The 19,303-nt window shown below is 40.4% G+C and overlaps 1 protein-coding gene across 16 annotated transcripts in view; it reads right to left on the reverse strand.

The window, feature by feature from the left end:
* Positions 1-19,303, reverse strand: part of ALKBH8 (alkB homolog 8, tRNA methyltransferase) — a 78,507-nt gene that overhangs the window by 42,582 nt on the left and 16,622 nt on the right. For 5 of the 16 annotated variants that reach the window (XM_058686640.1, XM_058686639.1, XM_058686633.1 and 2 more), the window contains exons 2-8: positions 17,575-17,743; positions 15,637-15,772; positions 12,600-12,837; positions 9,403-9,534; positions 8,418-8,513; positions 6,755-6,859; positions 5,328-5,398 (exon numbers count right to left, since the gene is read on the reverse strand). In XM_058686640.1, coding sequence (XP_058542623.1) covers positions 5,328-5,398; positions 6,755-6,859; positions 8,418-8,513; positions 9,403-9,534; positions 12,600-12,837; positions 15,637-15,765 — 771 coding nt within the window. In that variant the 5' untranslated portion in view covers positions 15,766-15,772; positions 17,575-17,743. Of the gene's footprint in view, positions 1-5,327; positions 5,399-6,754; positions 6,860-8,417; positions 8,514-9,402; positions 9,535-12,599; positions 12,838-15,636; positions 15,773-17,570; positions 17,744-19,303 lie in introns of all 16 variants that reach the window. The other 11 variants (XM_058686643.1, XM_058686644.1, XM_058686646.1 and 8 more) reach the window with 4 other exon arrangements.

A 19,303-nucleotide genomic window follows, 5' to 3' on the forward strand; every position in this document is an offset into this window, starting at 1 on the left:
TAGGAGAAGATATTTGCAAATGACATATCAGATAAAGGGTTAGTATCCAAAATCTATAAAGAACTTATCAAACTCGGGGCGCCTGGGTGGCGCAGTCGGTTAAGCGTCCGACTTCAGCCAGGTCACGATCTCGCGGTCCGTGAGTTCGAGCCCCGCGTCAGGCTCTGGGCTGATGGCTCGGAGCCTGGAGCCTGTTTCCGATTCTGTGTCTCCCTCTCTCTCTGCCCCTCCCCCGTTCATGCTCTGTCTCTCTCTGTCCCAAAAATAAATTAAAAACGTTGAAAAAAAATTAAAAAAAAAAAAAAAAAAAAAAGAACTTATCAAACTCAACACCAAAAAACAAATAATCCCGTGAAGAAATGGGCAAAAGACATGAATAGACGCTTCTCCAAAGAAGACATCCAGATGGCCAACCGACACATGAAAAAATGCTCCACATCACTCATCACCAGGGAAATACAAATGAAAACCACAATGAGATACCACCTCACACCTGTCAGAATGGCTAACATGAACAACTGAGGCAACAACAGATGTTGGTGAGGATGCGGAGAAAGAGGATCCCTTTTGCACTGTTGGTGGCAGTGCAAGCTGGTGCAGACACTCTGGAAAACCATATGGAGGTTCCTCAAAAAACTAAATATAGAACTACCCTAGGACCCAGCAATTGCACTACTAGGCATTTATCCACGGGATACAGGTGTGCTGTTTTGAAGGGACACATGCACCCCCATGTTTATAGCAGCACTATCAACAATAGCTAAAGTATGGAAAGAGCCCAGATGTCCATCGATGGAGGAATGCATAAAGAAGATGTGGTATATATATACAATGGAGTAGTACTTGGCAATCAAAAAGAATGAAATCTTGCCATTTGCAGCTACGTGGATGGAACTGGAGGGTATTAGCTAAGTGAAATTAGTCCATCAGAAAAAGACAAATATCAGATGACTTCACTCATATGAGGCCTTTAAGAGACAAAACAGATGAACATAAAGGAAGGGAAACAAAAATAATATAAAAACAGGAAGGGGGACAAAAGAGAAGAGACTCATAAATATGGAGAAGTGAGGGTTACTGGAGGGGGTGTGGGAGGGAGGATGGGCTGAATGGGTAAGGGGCACTAAGGAATCCACTCCTGAAATCATTGTCGCACTATATGCTAACTAATTTGGATGTAAAGTTTAAAAAATAAAAAACAAAATTTAAAAACATAAAAATAAAAGCTCTTTTAAGAGGTTATCTATTTGACCAACCAACAGGCTCCATTACTTCTAGAAAGTACACTCACGCCCTGAGTGTCTGCTGATCCTCGGCAACTCTCCGACACGCTCTCGGACCTCTACTCTCACCGGCTGGGCTGTACCTGAGCAAGTGAAGCACTCTGTGACATCCACAAATGTTCTGCGGTTACTCGATTTAATCATCTGTTATGCAAACCGATGAAACTGACTTAAGATAGGTTTTTTTCTCTATAAATCAGGTTGAATGCTGTTGAAAGACTCAGTAGAAGTGGGCAAAATAATAAACGTTGTAACAGATGTGACAGTTCAATAATAAAACCTTAGAAATAAAAACATCAAAACCTAAAACCTTAAAAAACCTAAAACCTATGGAAGGTTCCATAGATGTCTTTAAGCTTTTGCTTCACTTTAAAGGAATGAAAACTGTAAAGACAAGGCAGACTGTGGACTCTCACAGAAAGGCCCTACATCAAAATACTGGTGAGTAAATTTATATGTGAGGTAAAACAAAATGTTTACAATACATATGTATCTTTACTAATATTATCCCCAAGTCAGTGACTTCTCAATAAGCAGCCAACCAGTGGATCCAACTACATCTCCTAAAATTGACTCTATTGTAGTTTTCTGCACTCAACTGATAAATTTTATTCTAGTTCTACATACCTGGAGTGACAATAATGCTGCTATCTTGCTACAAAGCAAATGTACTAATTCTACCTTGAAAAGATCCAAGAATTGGTACTTAGAAGACCTCAAATACAACAAAATGTTCTATTTGATGATGTCGCACCACGAAACAGACTCTGTTAGCAGATTACTGGCCAAAATAGACATATCTCTTTGCCATTATCCTTACTGTAAGGGCACGAATATTACTGCATATAAAGGAGATAAAGAGTACACTTTAAAAACTGTCAGCAGACCCTCATTTGCCCAACTGACAAAAGGGAATTTTGGCTCCCAAGAGACCTTGTAAGATGAGAAAATTACACAAATATAGGAATCTTCCGAACACAAGTTTGAGAAAATACTTAAGTGAAAACAGAATTTGATTATAAAAATGAACATGACCAAGTAAGGGAAAGCATTTATTTCTGGCCCACAAACCAGCAGACCTACTCATCCACAGAAGTTCTGAATGTTAGGGACACACTGGATAAAAAGAAAAATGAAGATGTGGCCCAATGCCATGTTGACTGTACTATAACGAAAACAACTGTCCCAGGGCACCTGGGTGGCTCAGTCGGTTGAGCGTCCGACTTCGGCTCAGGTCATGCTCTCACAGTCCGTGGGTTTGAGCCCTTCATCGGGCTCTGTGCTGACAGCTCAGAGCCTGGAGCCTGCTTTAGATTCTGTCTCTCTCTGTCTCTCTCTCTGCCCCTCCCCTGCTCACATGTGCTCTCTCTCCCTCTCTCTCCCTCTCTCTCCCCCTCTCTCAAAATAAATAAATAAACTTTGAAAAAAATGTTAAAATTTTTTAAAATAAGATAAAAATCTTAAAAGAAAAAAAGAAACCAATATGAAAAATATTTACGGATAAACCAACTTCTTATAAAATTAGTGCTTCTGTAAATATCTCTGTGTTTAATTCCAGCAGCGATCTGTGCCCACTGTGGTAACCGTCTGGACAGTCTTTCCATGAATCTTGATGTGATACATATTGACTTTGCAGGGTGACAGAAGGTAACCAGACTTGCTATGGCTGATCAGTTTGTAATATACGTAAATATCAAATCATTACATTACACCTGAACTCAATATAATATTGTAAGTCAATTATACTCAAAAATATTAGGAGTTCTCAGAAATTTTCTAGGAAAAGCAAGCAAGTCAAGAGCTAAATATAATCTCAAAGATTTTGGGCAAGGAGAAACAAACAAAACAAACACTAAAAAAAAAAAGGTTATGCTGACAAATTATTACTGGGGTAGACACTGTAATAAATTTCTTACAACAATTAAGGATGTCAAGGCTGAGAACATAGAGGAAAAAAAGGACAGAAGTCTGGGAGCCAGTTCCAGGTCGGGGGTAAAGAACCAGCAATTGCACACTAGGAAAAAGCAAACAGCACACGACCCAGGTGTGACAGTGGGTAAATTCAAGAGGAAAAGCTGAGGTCACTTTTCTGGTGACCACTGGAAATCTTATTTTGAGGCCATGGGAATGTAACCTTCCTTTTGATACATCTTCCAGAAAGGAGCCCCAGAAGTAGCTCCCCCTTAGTAAGATGTCTCTACATGTACCCAGTGCTCAGAGTTAGAACGCAGTCCGCATACGCTAGCCCCCAGTCCTTCAGTCAGGCAAGAGCTGATGTTAATGCCATTTTTCATATGAAACAAAGGGCTCCAAATACAGTCAACTTTTTAAATAGCATGACAAACTTACCTGTCGAGTGAATATTTTTCCCCAAGTTAGAAAGATTCTCTACCCCTCAAAAACTCATTTACAATCTGCTGAAAATCTGCTGTTCTTGTCATAATGTATAACATGGATGTTTTCCTGCTCTTACCAGGCCAGCTGTAACCAAGATCCCCACCATGCAAACTGGCAGCTAACAGTTATGTGCCTTCAGAGACACCAAGTGGAGACAACAATTACAGCAGATTATCTGTGCAGGTAAGGGGCACGTTGTCCCTTCTCTACAACTTTCGGCTGTGGGGGGACACTTAGTTCCCAGTCCTCCTATTTCCCCAGGAGGGGAGGGAATGTCCCCTGGAGTGAAAGTATAGAACATACCAGGCTTTCCTCCCCACCCCACTCCCACCCCTAACTTCCCAGGAGAGAAGGCCTGGCTTCCACTGAGTGGCTTGCCTGGGGCCATGCATCTGGCTGAGCTCTTTCCTCTCTCTTTCAGATCTAGCTGGCTTGCAGAACCCAATATATGCTCCTCCAAGTCCTGTTTTAGGGGAAGTCTCTGACTCTATGAGGAAGGTGTCCAGCCATCTGGCTGTGCCAGGGACAAGGACGACGTGTCTCTTAACTCAAAGGGGAAGTATTAACACGAACACGGCTACAGATCTAGGACAGTCTGATCTCCAGTTATGTCTCCTTTATCAGTTCAGTACACAGTTGAGAGGAAAGGACAAAGATGTTCTTTACTGATCCCCTAGAGCCATAAGCCAGTATTAACAAGATAAAAATAAGCTAGACAAAGAAGACCTTTTTCTTTTTCCTACCCATCCTCATTACCTTTTAAAGCATTTAATAAAAAATCCACACATGTAGCTGATACAGTGGTTCCGTCTCATCAAATGACACCAGCTTGCTTGTCCCAGAATCAACATGATCACACGAGCTCAGCATGGGTTAACAAGCTAAAGCACTTGGGCCACCTGGGTGGCTCAGTTAAGTGTCTGACTCTTGGTTTTGGCCCAGGTCATGATCTCACAGTTCATGAGTTCCAGCCCCGCATCAGGCTCTGTGCTGACAGCCCGGAGCCTGCTTGGGATTCTCGCTCACTCTCTCTTTCTCTCTCTCTCTCTCAAAATAAATATCCTTTAAACAAACAAACAAACAAACAAACAAACAAACAAAAAACCCTAGTCAATAGTATCGGCCCTCAGCAACAAAATTAGATTTTGAAGCAACCTCTAGGTAGATCAGATGACCTCATATGTTAAGGGTTCTTCTGGACTTAAAGTTCTGATTTTTAACTAAAACTCTATCTGCAGTTTGCAACCATCACTGGAAATCACACTTTTCACATCTTCTTTAGCAGTTCAAGTAAAGTACAGCGATACGAACAAGTCAATGAATACACATGAGCCACTTATTCTTTATCTGTAAAAATGAGGATATTACCGTGTACTGCTCAGGTGTCGTGAAGAGACCAAATCACTTAATATATGTGAAAAAGCATCAAAATTCTGGACACGCACATTTCTGTTTTGTTTCCTTTCTGCGTGGCCGGCAGCTACCGCCTTCCGCCACTAGATGGCAGTGCTGCATGGGTAAGGCCAGTCTGGATTGTAGTCAAGGGCTTCAGGTGAAATGTGTGAAAAATCAAATTACAGGGGTTTTCCTGGCATCCGATAAGGTAATAGAGTTGTAGATAGCTAATAAAAATGTGTGAACATTTACCTCTGACCCCAGACTGAGAGAAACAATCTCATCCTCAAAAGCAGAATGTGTGTCAATATGAGCAGGAATTCCTGGGACAGAAAATAAAATAACATGTCAGTTCATTTTTCCTTTTAGCAGATTTAAGATGACTCTAAATACAGCCTCTCATTACTATGGTTGAGAACACTGTGTGATAATCGGGAGTGTAGGATAATTTTAGTTAAAAGGAAACATTTAGGGTGAATGTGACTAAACAAAATCAAACTAAATCTCAACTAAAAATATCTCAACTTCATGATGAAGTGCCACTGGCACTTAATTCTGAAACCAAAACGTGAGAGTCACTGCTGACCTAGGACATTTACCTGGTCCCAGCCCGAGAGAAAGGTGTGAAAGATAAATACCAAAGTCACATTCTCCTTGAACACTGGATCCCCAAGTACACGCAGGGCAAAAGCGACAGCCAGGTGTAAGGACCAAGCCTATCAATAATTAACATGCGGCTTCCTCTACCCATTTCTCATCTATGTTAACTGAATATTTCCTAGAAAAAGGAACTTTGCCACATGGTATGAGTACATAAAACAAGTAAGATGTACCCCTGTCCTCAAGAAACATACAGACCAACAGAAACACTGATAGGTAAACAGGCAATTATAATACATTGTGATAAAAGCAGGAAAAAAACCAAAACCCCGCAATGTCTGACATTAGTCAGATCCTTAAGACCATTTCGTTACTACAGGGGCGCCTGGGTGGCGCAGTCGGTTAAGCGTCCGACTTCAGCTCAGGTCACGATCTCGCGGTCCATGAGTCTGAGCCCTGCGTCGGGCTCTGGGCTGATGGCCCAGAGCCTGGAGCCTGCTTCCGATTCTGTGTCTCCCTCTCTCTCTGCCCCTCCCCCATTCATGCTCTGTCTCTCTGTCTCAAAAATAAATAAACGTTAAAAAAAAAAAAAAAAAAAAGACCATTTCGTTACTACAAACATCAAATGAAGATGCTAATAAATGCAAAAAAATCAGGACCCTAAGATTTTTTCACTGACGTTCCATCCTAGAATTGTCTTCACGTTCTGAGGGGAAAGAAGAGAGAGACCAGGTATCTGTAAATTATTTGGAATCTCTATCACACTTGTCTCCTATGTCTTTAAAACAATCTCCCCTCTCTCTAAATGAAACGTAGAGAAGTGAGTGAACAAAAAAAGAAATCACAAAAAAAAAAAAAAAAAAAAAAAAATCACACAGCAACTATGTCAGCCTGCTTACCTACACTTTGAGAAGCAAGTTCCTCAAGGGATTAATGTTTGCCTTATATGTAACAAACACAAGCAAATTACTATGAAGAGATAGTTTAAGATAAAAAATAGTATCTTTGATTTTCGGGAGTTACGTACTCTACTTCGTTATGAACTATGTGGTTGGAGTATTAAAAGAAGAAGCACTCACCATGTCCAGGTTCATACTGGTTTACAGTCAACTGATCGGGTTTGTGTTTAATGTGACCTTCTTTCAACCATTTCTCCAAAATGCTATCACAAATGTCAGGAAGACCTGATGTCGGTAATCATAAAGGTGAAACATATTAAAATATTTACTTTGCATGTTTTACTCAAGAATAAAGTCACTGTGAGAAAAATCACACAGCTTTTAATTTCGCAGTCAGATCCAAATGCAGCAATAAACCCATAACGCAAAACAAAATAAAAACAAAACCTTCTCAAGAAGCTTCTGAAGTTATTTTATTGATTTTAATCAATAAAGTATCCAAAAGAACACTTGTGCTGACAATTTTGGTATTTTGTAAAACAGCAAGAAGATTATAAAAGTTACTATTATATACTAGACATTAGCCTGACCGCTCTTTTTAAATTATTTTAATTATTTTAAATTAAATTTAAATTTAACTTAGTTATTCCAAGTCATTTCCCTTTAGAAAAACACAGTTTTCAGGGCACCTGGCTGGCTCAGCTGATAAGACCATGAGACTCTTGATCTCCGGGTTGTGAGTTCAAGCCCCACGTTAGGTACAGAGATTACTTTAAAAAATAAAATATTTAAAAAACAAAAACAAAACACAGCTTTCAAAGTAGAACCAACTTACTTTCACTGGAGTCAAAAATAACAGAAAGTTAAAAGTTTTACAGCATCAAATATTGGCGTGGCGGGTGGGAGAGGAGGTGCACGCTTGGTAAGAATATGTCGGCACAGCTGCTTTAGGGGGCAATTTTTCAGTATCTACTAACATTTTTAAATGAACACAACCTCGATCCAACTATTCTACTTCTCCTGGCTTACTGCATGACAGGCGGGCACAAAGACACTCACAGCAGCACTATTTATAACAGCTAACAACTAGAAACAACCTAAATGTCTACCAACAGGGAACTAACTGAATAAGCTACCGCTAAACACTGAATAAAATTAAAAAGCTGTATTAGATCTCCCAGACATTTAACGAAGGGAAAAGAACAAGCAGAAGGATACACGTAATATGTGAACATACCACATATAACCACAACATAGTGAGTATGACATACTAACAACTATCTACCTTTACAGGTGTCCCTGGTGGGATGTAAACTCATTTGTTACAGGACTGGAATAAAATGTACTAGCCGGTTAACAGTACTACTCCCAAGGTATGCGAATAAGGATGGTGTTCAAGAGGGACTTCAGCCCTGGCTATATGTATCCAGGTCTGATAACAAAACTGCACTACGTATGTAATTTAAATGTTTTAAATTTGGGGCGCCTGGGTGGCGCAGTCGGTTAAGCGGCCGACTTCAGCCAGGTCACGATCTCGCGTCTGTGAGTTCGAGCCCCGCGTCGGGCTCTGTGCTGACAGCTCGGAGCCTGGAGCCTGTTTCCAATTCTGTGTCTCCCTCTCTCTCTGCCCCTCCCCCGTTCATGCTCTGTGTCTCTCTGTCCCAAAAATAAATAAATAAATAAATAAAAAAATAAATAAATAAATAAATAAATGTTTTAAATTTAACCAGTTATCTCACCAGTTTACCTAGAAATGACAAATGAAACATACTATGACATCCTTCCAATAGATTAAATCTTTCTTTTCTGACTCAGCATTTGCCACCGATTCACAATTACTTACCCCCAGGTAATGGCTTGCCTCTATCCACATTGTTGTTTTCATAGTGGAATTCATAACCAAAGTGCTTTACTCTTCTGTGCTTTAAAGATTTTTGAACTATACGAAGAGAAGAAAATAAAATACTTGAGAGAAAAAGAATTGCATTTCTTTGTATATTCGAAGTCAAAATTGTGAGTAAAGATTCCCTTAGTAATAGTAATTTTTGCTAACTGCTAAATTATTGTCGTTAATAAAATGAACCACTCTACCTCATCTCTGCTACATTTTCAGTCTAAAATTGTGACAATCCCTTTTTTCACTCCAGTCAACTTTAAAGAGGTAAACACAAACACTGCCAATCACAAGACCATTAAAGATCCGGAAAGAGTCAGGGTAACTAATTTGCAAGACTCTCCAGGAGGCTCTTCCTGCATTGTGAACTGGTGATCCCTCACAGGAAATGTGCCTTAGAGGGGAGAGGATCAACTAAGATAATACATGTGAAAGGGCTTATCTGTGTTAGCTCTACAAAAGTTAGCTAATAAATATTAATTAGTTTGGAGCTTAAAATTGATAGTTATATAAATGTCATTTATGATTAATGCTCCTAAGAATTATTAGTATGACTTGCCTAATATTAGATCTAGGCTACTTCCAATAATTTTGAGGAAATATTAGAAGGTTTAATAAAGCAAAGGAGGAGGAGGAAAGAAGGAGCAGTAACGTGGCATTTTGCAGAGACATTTAAAAAAAATTTTTTTTTTTTTAAGTTTATTTTTGAGACAGAGAGAGACACAGCATGAACAGGGGAGGGGCAGAGAGAGAGGGAGACACAGAATCTGAAACAGGCTCCAGGCTCTGAGCAGTCAGCACAGAGCCCGATGTGGGGCTCGAACTCACAGACTGCGAGATCATGACCTGAGCCGAAGTCGGCCGCTCAACCGACTGAGCCACCCAGGCGCCCCTGCAGAGACATTTAAATAACACATTTTAAAAGTTTACTTACCATTTTGATTGCCTGTATCTTCTGTCCAGTTAATACTTTCCAAAAGCATTTTCTCATCCTCAGAAGAAATAATTTCTTCTACTACCATGAGGCCTGGAGGTAAGGCCTGAAGCCCCAACTCTTTCCATTGTGCTGTGGGAAACCAAATTAAAACAGTCACATACAAAACTTACAGTTTCTAAATACAAATAATTCTGTCCATAGCCATTTATGAGATCCTAAAATTCCCAATCCTTATATTCATAAATAAGAACACTAGAGGCACATGACATAGGAAAATACAAAAATAAAGACCAAGATAAAAATCATGGTACATTTTATCCACTACAGTTACCAACAGCAAATAAAACAATATTTACTTCAATATTATTTGAACACAATTGAGTTTTTTATTTTTTTTTAACATTTATTTATTTTTGAGAGACAGAGCATGAGCAGGGGAGGGACAGAGAGAGAGAGGGAGGGAGACACAGAAACCGAAGCAGGTTCCAGGCTCTGAGCTGTCAGCACAGAGCCCCACGGGGAGCTCTAACTCACAAACCGCAAGATCATGAGCGAAGTCAGATGCTTAACCAACTGAGCCACCCAGGCACCCCACGATTGAGCTTTTTAAATCTCACTAGGAAACAAGGTTTTTCATAATATCTACAATATGCTCTTCTATTTAAAAGCTAGACTGTCTGTAAATATTGAAAACACAAATTTAAATGCTCATTTTGGCCCTTAGGTTCTTGATACTAACTATGGTCAAGTAACAGAAAAAGGTAAAACAACAAAAAACTTATTCTAAAGAAATAAAAATATCATTGTAGAATTGATGCATTAAGGAATTATTTGGTATATATTAAAGTAATTTAAGTCCTTGTGTCCTTAAAGTTTAAGATAGATGCAACTGTGAAAGAAAAAAAAAAAAGATAGAATTTATGATTAAAGGGAACAGGGCAATTCACATTTACCATTAGGGATCTCATCGTTCATGTTAGACGTGATTTCTAAAGCTTTTCTGCTGAAGAGTTTTCATCTTTGAATCATGTAATATAAAAATTCACAACAATAATATAAATGTCTACTAGATTTTATTACTATTTCAGAAATACAAATAGTGAATAACCTGATAAATATTTACCAAAGTGTTTACCGTATGTCAGCCATTATATTATTTGTTTAAATTATGTAAGAAACACTTGGGGAAAATTCCTTAAAGATAGGCAATTTAGGGGCGCCTGGATGGCGCAGTCGGTTAAGCGTCCGACTTCAGCCAGGTCACGATCTCGCGGTCCGTGAGTTCGAGCCCCGCGTCAGGCTCTGGGGCTGATGGCTCAGAGCCTGGAGCCTGCTTCCGATTCTGTGTCTCCCTCTCTCTCTGCCCCTCCCCCGTTCATGCTCTGTCTCTCTCTGTCCCAAAAATAAATAAAAAACGTTGAAAAAAAATTAAAAAAAAAAAAAGATAGGCAATTTATAGTACAAGAAATTCATACTTAGTTTTCTAAAAATAGATTTACAAAAAGATTAAAAATACCCCTTGTATTTGTTATTCAGTGGCTCTCTGGTGGTGATTATCAGAACATCTGTGACACAACTCTATTGTCTATTCATTTCTACCAAGAATTATCTCCAAGGTGGGGGCACCTGGGTGGCTCATTCGGTTAAGTGCCCAACTCTTCATTTGGGTTCAGGTCATGATCTCACCGTTCACGAGTTCAAGCCCCACATCAGGCTCTCCGCTGACAGCATGGAGCCTGCTTGGCATTCTCTCTCTCCTCTCCCCCTTTGCCCCTCTCCTGCTCATACTCTCTCTCAAAATAAATAAACTTAAAAAAAAAATGTTTTAAAAAGAATTTTTTCCAAGGTTATAAACATGATAACAACAGTCTTGAAAGTACATCTGTATCTAACATGGGATTTCAAATAAAGAACACTCTAGAACTCACTTTGGGCAATTTCTTACAGGGTGTTCAACATACTGACTAGGAGAAAACCCAAAGACAGTATTTTCTAATTAAAACTTACTCCCAAACCATTCAGTTTTCAAAAGCCAATCATAAACACATACTAGATATATGGTTTTTTTTAATCTGCAAAGCTTAAGCCAGATTTTAAATTAAACACATACAGATACTGAAAATTATAACACCTAAAATATATCTTTAAAAAGTTTTAAAAAGTTTCCTTTGAGTCTTACTTTACCAACACATAAATTTGGTCAGATTATGCTCACCTACCAGTCCCCAGGATACCTGAACAAAACATGACATTGTCTGAAGAGGTGACAAGTTAGGGGCACATGGGTGGCTCAATAATGTAAGTGTCCAATTCTTGGTTTCAGCTCAGGTCATGATCTCATGGTTCGTGAGATCGAGCCCCACGTCGGGCTCCTCGCTGCAGTGTGAAGCCTGCTTGGGATTCTCTCTCTCTCCGTCTCTCTCTGGCCCTCCCCTGCTTGTACTCTCTCCCTCTCTCAAAATAAATAAATAAACTTAAAAAAAAAAAAAAAGAGATGGCAAGTGAATTTAATAGGAGATCAGATGTCTAAGTCAAAAAGTTCATCTCATTTCCATGGGACAAGGGTGAAGAGACATAATAATCTCCCTAGCAGTTTTGTAAATCAGCCTATAAAGCTTTTATTTAAATTAGTTACCTTACATAAAATTAAATTTAAAAATCAGTTCCTCAATCCCACAATCATGTTGGACAGTGCCAGTATGAACGTCTGAACATTTGCATCATCACAGCGAGTTCTACTGGATGCTGCCACTATAAAGCTTTAGGGGTCTGGCGGCTAAAGGGCAGCCTCCGTAAATGGAAGTCTGGCACACAGTCATCTGGATCACAATTAATTCTAAAGTGATAAACTGAAAGCTTCTGGGTAGATTGCAAAACTGGTAATCTGAATCCTCACCATTAAATTTTGAAAAACACAGCAGGATTCCAAACTACGTGACATACATAATTCACACACTGTTGGGCTGGTAGGCCCAGCTCCTTAAAGGGAGGCTATGTCTAATTCACGTCCCTTCAGCTACTTACCCCATGCCTGGAACAAACTAGGTGCGTAAAGAGGGTTTGAAAAGAAAGAGGGGGCACTTAACTAATGTCCTGTTTGGTTTCACAAAAACCACACCTCCTCACTTAGGTATGAAAAGAAAACTCACCCAAAAGCAACAACTATGTTTTAAAAGATGCCCATATGCTAATACCTTTTTCCACAAAATTGAAGTACAGAATGATCTTTTGTCCTAAATCATCCACTATTTCCTTTCCGTTGAGGGTGACGTAGGCTTTCTTGGATTCTTCTGCAGTTTTGTAGCTCACGAATGAGTAGGGCTTGTTAGGAGGCATTAAGAGAGCATCTACTGGTCCACACGTCTCTAACACTGGGAGCAGCTGGTTCCTACTCACACCATTACCCAATCCACCATTGGCCACAACCAGGCTCTTTGAAACACACACACGCGCACACACACACACACACACACACACACAAACAAAAACAAAAAACAGGAGCAATTAGTATCAACCCATTTATTTTCAAATAAGATTTGAAATTTTATTTTCAAATAAAAATAACACTATTTTTAAATTAGATTTCTACAAAGGTGTAATTAAGATGGAAAAAAAGGTCTCCTTATGGCGGTTATTTGGTTTTCTAATTTCATACACAGTATGTAAAACAGTTTATTAAACACTGAGGATTAAAAAGTACACCTATGTGTAAATAGATGATTTTTAAATAGCCCTTTCAGCAAAATATTCCTTTTTTTTTTTTTTTTTTTTTTTTTTTTTTTATTTATTTTGGGGACAGAGAGAGACAGAGCATGAACGGGGGAGGGGCAGAGAGAGAGGGAGACACAGAATCGGAAGCAGGCTCCAGGCTCCGAGCCATCAGCCCAGAGCCTGACGCGGGGCTCGAACTCACGGACCGCGAGATCGTGACCTGGCTGAAGTCGGACGCTTAACCGACTGCGCCACCCAGGCGCCCCCAAAATATTCCTTTTTTAATGGCCATACAAATTAAAATAACATTTATTACTGTTTATAAGTTTAACACAATGAAAGAGAAAGGAGGTAGAGAAGGAATAAGAAGTTACATAATACTTTTTGCCAGACCTTACACCATGGATGCTTTTACCCACTTAATCCTCGTTAACATAAGCTTCACAATAAGCCTACAAGGTGGTTAATGTTAACCCCGCTTCACAAAGGAAGAAATTGAAGAGATGAAAAACTAGGTTAAGATAGTGATTAGGGGGGAGTTGTGTTCCCAACCTATACTTCTGTCATTTTCCAGAATCCACACTTTTGACATAACCATGCTACAATGTTTACTAAACACTGAAGTAAAGGTACCGACTCAAGGAAAAATCAACCACAGCTTCTACTGAACATAAACAGGAAAATTTTCCTCTGTGTCTGAGTAATTCAGTCATTTTACAATTAAAACTTTTTCCTTAGTAAGCTTCATGATTCCTGCCTGTTATTTGCAGTCCTGCGTTAAACTTTATTTCAGGGATTTGTTTGGGGGGGTGGGAGTGGGGGGCGGGGGGGAGAAGCTTCCTGTTTTTATTCTGATGCTTATGGCCCAGCACCTCTTATAATCACAGCACCCCTTAAAAAACATTCTTCTGGGGCGCCTGGGTGGCTCAGTCGGTTAAGCAACCAACTTTGGCTCAGGTCATGATCTCGCAGTCCGTGAGTTCGAGCCCTGCGTCGGGCCCTGTGCTGACAGCTCGGAGCCTGGAGCCTGTTTCAGATTCTGTGTCTCCCTCTCTCTCTGCCCCTCCCCTGCTTGCACTCTGTCTCTCTGTCTCCCAAAAATAAATAAATATTAAAAAAATAAAAATAAAAAATACTGTGGAGAAAAAATAAGCAAGCCCAAATAAGAACACATTTTGGAAGCCGTAAATGTGGGATTAAAGCTTCTAGAGATCCTAAGAAAACAATCTACTAGAAACAAGCCTCCAAGGCAGGAAAGAAACTTAACCCATTTCTTTCCTTACCACTTCTCTTCACGACCCCGGAAGGAAAAGAAAGCAAGTCGCACTTGGGAGGCGATGAGACGAGAGCAAGACAGCTTCATCTTCCGAGCGTCCCACAGCCTCGGTGGCTCTTGGCACAGACAGTAAAGTGTGTGCAGGCAAACCACTTGTAATGTTATGCATTTTATCCTCTTTACAGGATTTTAGTTTAATTCTCTGAAGTCACTGATATGGTGCTTAATGAAATCTAAGCATGGGCCTTTTCCTCGCTAATTTAAATGCCCCTCAACAGAGCACTCATTTGTCAACCTTAACTCGTCACAGGACACAGCGTGATCATGACGTAAAGGAGGAGAACTGGTCTGAGAGTCAAGAAACCAAGTTTTAATCCCAGCTTCATCTTCTCAAAGACATGTCTCTCTCCTGCTTTCAGTTACATGACGGCTGAGCTTCCTTCCTACTCTTTACAACCAGAAAAGATACGTGATATTCACATGGAATTTTAATGACTAGTAAGTACCATCACATACATGTTCCCTTTAGCATCTAACAATCCAACAGAATAAAAAGGATGCAGGAACAGGTCTTTACAAATGAAGAGAGCTGAGATCAGAGGCACTGCCCGTGTCCAAGTAAGAGGAGAAGCTAAGAGTTAAAGTAAGTTCTTCTTAACCCACAGTCCAAGACGTCTCATAGTCCCATATATATATGGATATGGATATGATTGAATTATGGTCATCGGAAAATGAAAAGGCTTTGTAAATAAGGTCTAATAAGTTAAAAATGTTTTATAGCATATGATCAAAATACTTTATAACAAAAATGAAGTCAGGCATAAAGGGGAGAAGACTGAATTAGGTTACAAAAGACCTAGCTCTAGTTTCCTGTTCAGCCACACTATATCAAAAGATGCATCACAACCTCTCAGAACCTTAGTTTTCTCAACTATCATGTAAGAATTCTTAAGGAATTAAATATAATAATGAATGTAATGACACTCTGTGAACCATAAACAGTTATACAGTGTATATATACAGTGTATCATTAATATGCACCCATAATTCAACCAACACAATCAATGGAAATTCAAAGTATGTCCCCAAATCCAGGGTTAGCAGGTACTACCGTATGCACATTTGGTAGAGATGTATCACATGACTGAACAATCATAGCCACCTTCTCTGAGCAATTACTAATGAATATTACTGTAACAGTAACATGGCAATACGTTTACATTCAAATAATAGTTTTAGGTCACCTGGGTGGCATACGATACTGTCTCAATGCCTTCATGTCTCAGCAAAGTATGCCTGGCTTTAATCTGTTTCCTTAAGAACTTCTTCTCAGTTTTATTCAGTTTGTAATTACTTTGATGGTTGCTGTCCATGGCAGTACTAAAAAAAAAAAAAAAAAAGATACAAAATGTCAACCTTAAGAATCCCAAAGGGAATTCTAATGATGCTATTCGTATATTCTATAGTTTATAGATACTTCTATGTGACAATTTTTAAAAATGTTTACTTTACTTTTCACCAACCAAGAGAAGTGAAAACAAACAGATGCCTGGACAACAAAGACATATTTAAGAAGGTAACAAAGAAGCAAGGACATCTAAGAGTATCTCTGGAGGTTCTACAAAACTTTCCAATGCTTTAGCTCTATTAAATGCACTCTATCACCCACTGGTATATATCCCCTTACTTATGAAGGCCTAGGTAAAATGTGCCACAGACAAATTTCACAAACATAACGTTAGGAGAGAAGAAAAAAAAAAAAAAAGAAACAAACGAAACAAAAAAATTCACAGAATATATAGTAGGATTCTACTGACATACCTTCAAAACCCAAAAGTAAGCCATATATTGTTTAGAAATACATACATAGCAAAATGCAAGGAAAAGCAAAGAAATAATAAACAGAAAATGCAGGAGAAAAGTTATTTCTGCGGGGGAGGAGAGGAAGGTGATATAAAAGGCACATACAAAGCATCAAGGTCTTTCTTAAGTTACATGGAGGTTCAGGTATATTTTATTTTTAAGCAGTACATGTTATATAATTCTATAGTTTTTAAATACAGACATAAGAGCCCCTAGAACTGTGTTTGCCTTCTACTAAAATATGCCAGTCAGCAAGTCGTTACCGAGCACTTTCCCAAAAAGGCCTCCACACGAACCAAATCAGGACCCTACATCATGCTTTATTACAGTAGCCTACTTATTTCAGTCACAGAATTTAACATAAGTTGTGATGATTCCTTTGTTGGCTTCATTCCCCCCTCAGGAGGTAAACCCCAAGAGAGCAGGTGCTCAAGGAAAATGTGTGGAAGGGATAAACGGATGATGATGGGCAAATACACACGTGCCTACGGGCGGTCTCAGCGCGTGCAGCCCACAACTATAACAGGCAGCTTACACGTAGCTGAGGAAAACACACAGACGCTAAGCAATGAAAGAATGACACATCTTTCTATAATTGTTAGCCGTACAGTCTTCAGATGTGCCGTGAATTAGAAGAAAAATAAGATTGACGTTAACTGGAAAAATCTGGGGGAACTTCAAATCAGAAGCCGACTTGAGCTGAGCGCTGAAGGACAGGAGGAACACAGAGCCATTTGGAAGGAGGTTATCGAGCGAGACAACAGAAGCTCAACACAGAATTGGATGCATCTGGCAAAGGCAGTGAGAGGTAGGCAAAATTTTAGAGCAGGGAATGCTGGCTGATCCGCTGATCCCACTCGTCACCCACTTGAAAGCCTCCAAAGTTAGCAAACAACATAAATGTAGGAAGTTAAATAAAATCATACTCCAAAACAGCTCATAAACAGCCCAAACTCTAATTAGCCATCTTTACGTCTAGAGAGAAAATGAGTCAGCTGAAACAACAGCCAGGAAGGAGCTTACCTGGCACACGGAGTGCGCGTGAGAGAGGGAAGGCCGCGACAACAGGCAGGCTGCACAGCGCAATAGGGGAGGGGGAGGCAAGAGGACCTTCGATAATCCAGCCCACCAAGTGGAAAGCGACAGGAGGATTGGGGTGGAGGAAGAAGAAAGGAAAGAAGAAGAAGAAAGGAAAGGAGGGAAGAAAGAAGAAAGGAAACAGGGACAGGGGAGGACACGGGGAAAGTTCTAGTACGATCAGGAGGGCCTGGTGACTCCCCAGACGTGAGGGAAAGAGGAAACACAGATCACTCACTAACACGGCAGGGTCTCAGGCTGGTGATGGCACTCGGACACCGGACTGACTCCAAACGTCAGAAGAAGGTCAGGACGAGACAGTAGTGGGTAGGATTTAGGACAGAACGTGTGTGAGGTCGTGGCGAGGTACGGAGTTGCGGTGCCTGGCTGGCGGGTGACAGTGTGAAGTGGCTAAAAGGAGAAGAAACCAGGTGAGAGAGAAAGCTTTTGGTGTCCTCGACACACAGGCAGAGGACAGCTGAATGGGTATTTTTAAAACTGCACGAATTACAATGATCTGTTTCCAGCACCTGGTCCCTTCCACGGGACTATGCGCGCTTTGAGGACCAGGATTACATGGCCTCCCCGGAGCCTCTGTCACTGCTAAGGGGCAGTGTAACACAGTGTTCAGGGGTCCCGGTTGTCCACTCAAATCTCCACTCTACCACTTATTAGCAGTATGATCCTGGGTGAGTTATTCATTTCTGTGCTTAGGCTCCCCACCTGTAAAATGGGGATAACAGTGCCTGTTCCTGGCACGTAACTCCACCTAAACCCTGCACTAAAAAATCTGACCACACTCTTCTATGGCTTCCAGCAGCATAAAGCCAGGATGTCCCCAGCACCCCCATTAAAAGCCTGCCTGAGAAAACTAAAAATGCTGCCAGGAAAGTGTGCCATTTGTTCCAGCAACACCTGTCAACAGACCCCTGGCCTCCCCTTCTTAAAGTATTTATTGAAAGGGAACTACAGTTGGAATATGTATCTCTTGCTGCTCAGAAGTGTTGCTTTCAAGGACCTAAGGGCCATTCCTTTGGAATGTAGTCATCGGGAAGGATGGGGCCTCTGTCCCAGTGTCCACAGTAGGACAGAATCCTAACGTTGATAACTGCTAGCAGCAAACACGGCTGGCTGATACTGCATTTGCACGGACCAATCCTTTGTAATTCTTCTCTGGCCCTATGGAGTCCCTGCTCTGCTCTCCCTTCCTAGTCTCCCTTTAAAACATCCGAATCATTTCTCACAAACTGGAACGGAGCTGAGCTCTTTCTCCTACTGTCAGTAGTTACTAATTAAAATCTGTTTTCACCACTTTAACTAGTGTCTGGCTGTGTTAATCTCTGACACTATGTCACAAATTTCTTAAAAGGATTAAATACGCCTATTAATAATTATTTGGAGACTTCCAGAAGAGCCAGATCAGAATGGTTTAAGAAGACAAAGGAAAGCTGAGGGCCCTCAAAGAACTATCTCATTGTCATTCTATCCCAAGATCATGATCTTTGGAACGGCATTTTTGCAGTGTGAAATGGAAAACAAGGGATGAACGCATTAAGATTTTTTTTTTCTTAACATGCCACATGAGCAAAGACTGCAAAGTGAAAGAAATGAGAAAGAAAAGATGCTGGATACGTGTTCGTAAAAGTATGACACTAAGAGCCCAGTGCCAGCAGATGGAGCCTCATGACCACACTCTGTCATCCTCTTTCCCTTCCTCCCTCAAACAACCTTATTACACGTGAAGAAAGACAAATCCAGGTAGCCACGGAGGCTCGTTTCTTCCCGTTACAGTGACGTGGCAATGCGCTGGCCCAGCAGGTCTGAGTCACCTCAACCAGGAGCAGGCTGCTAGCAGCTGCTGAGGTCTGGAGGTGCCCTCTTTCTAAAAAACCCACTTCCCTCACCAAGAAATTTCTACCACTGCACAAAGGTTTGGATGCTGCTTGCCATGTTGTGGGAGTGTGACGGGAG

Source organism: Neofelis nebulosa, chromosome 10, assembly GCF_028018385.1.
Source record: "Neofelis nebulosa isolate mNeoNeb1 chromosome 10, mNeoNeb1.pri, whole genome shotgun sequence".
NCBI classification, from domain to species: Eukaryota; Metazoa; Chordata; class Mammalia; order Carnivora; family Felidae; genus Neofelis; species Neofelis nebulosa.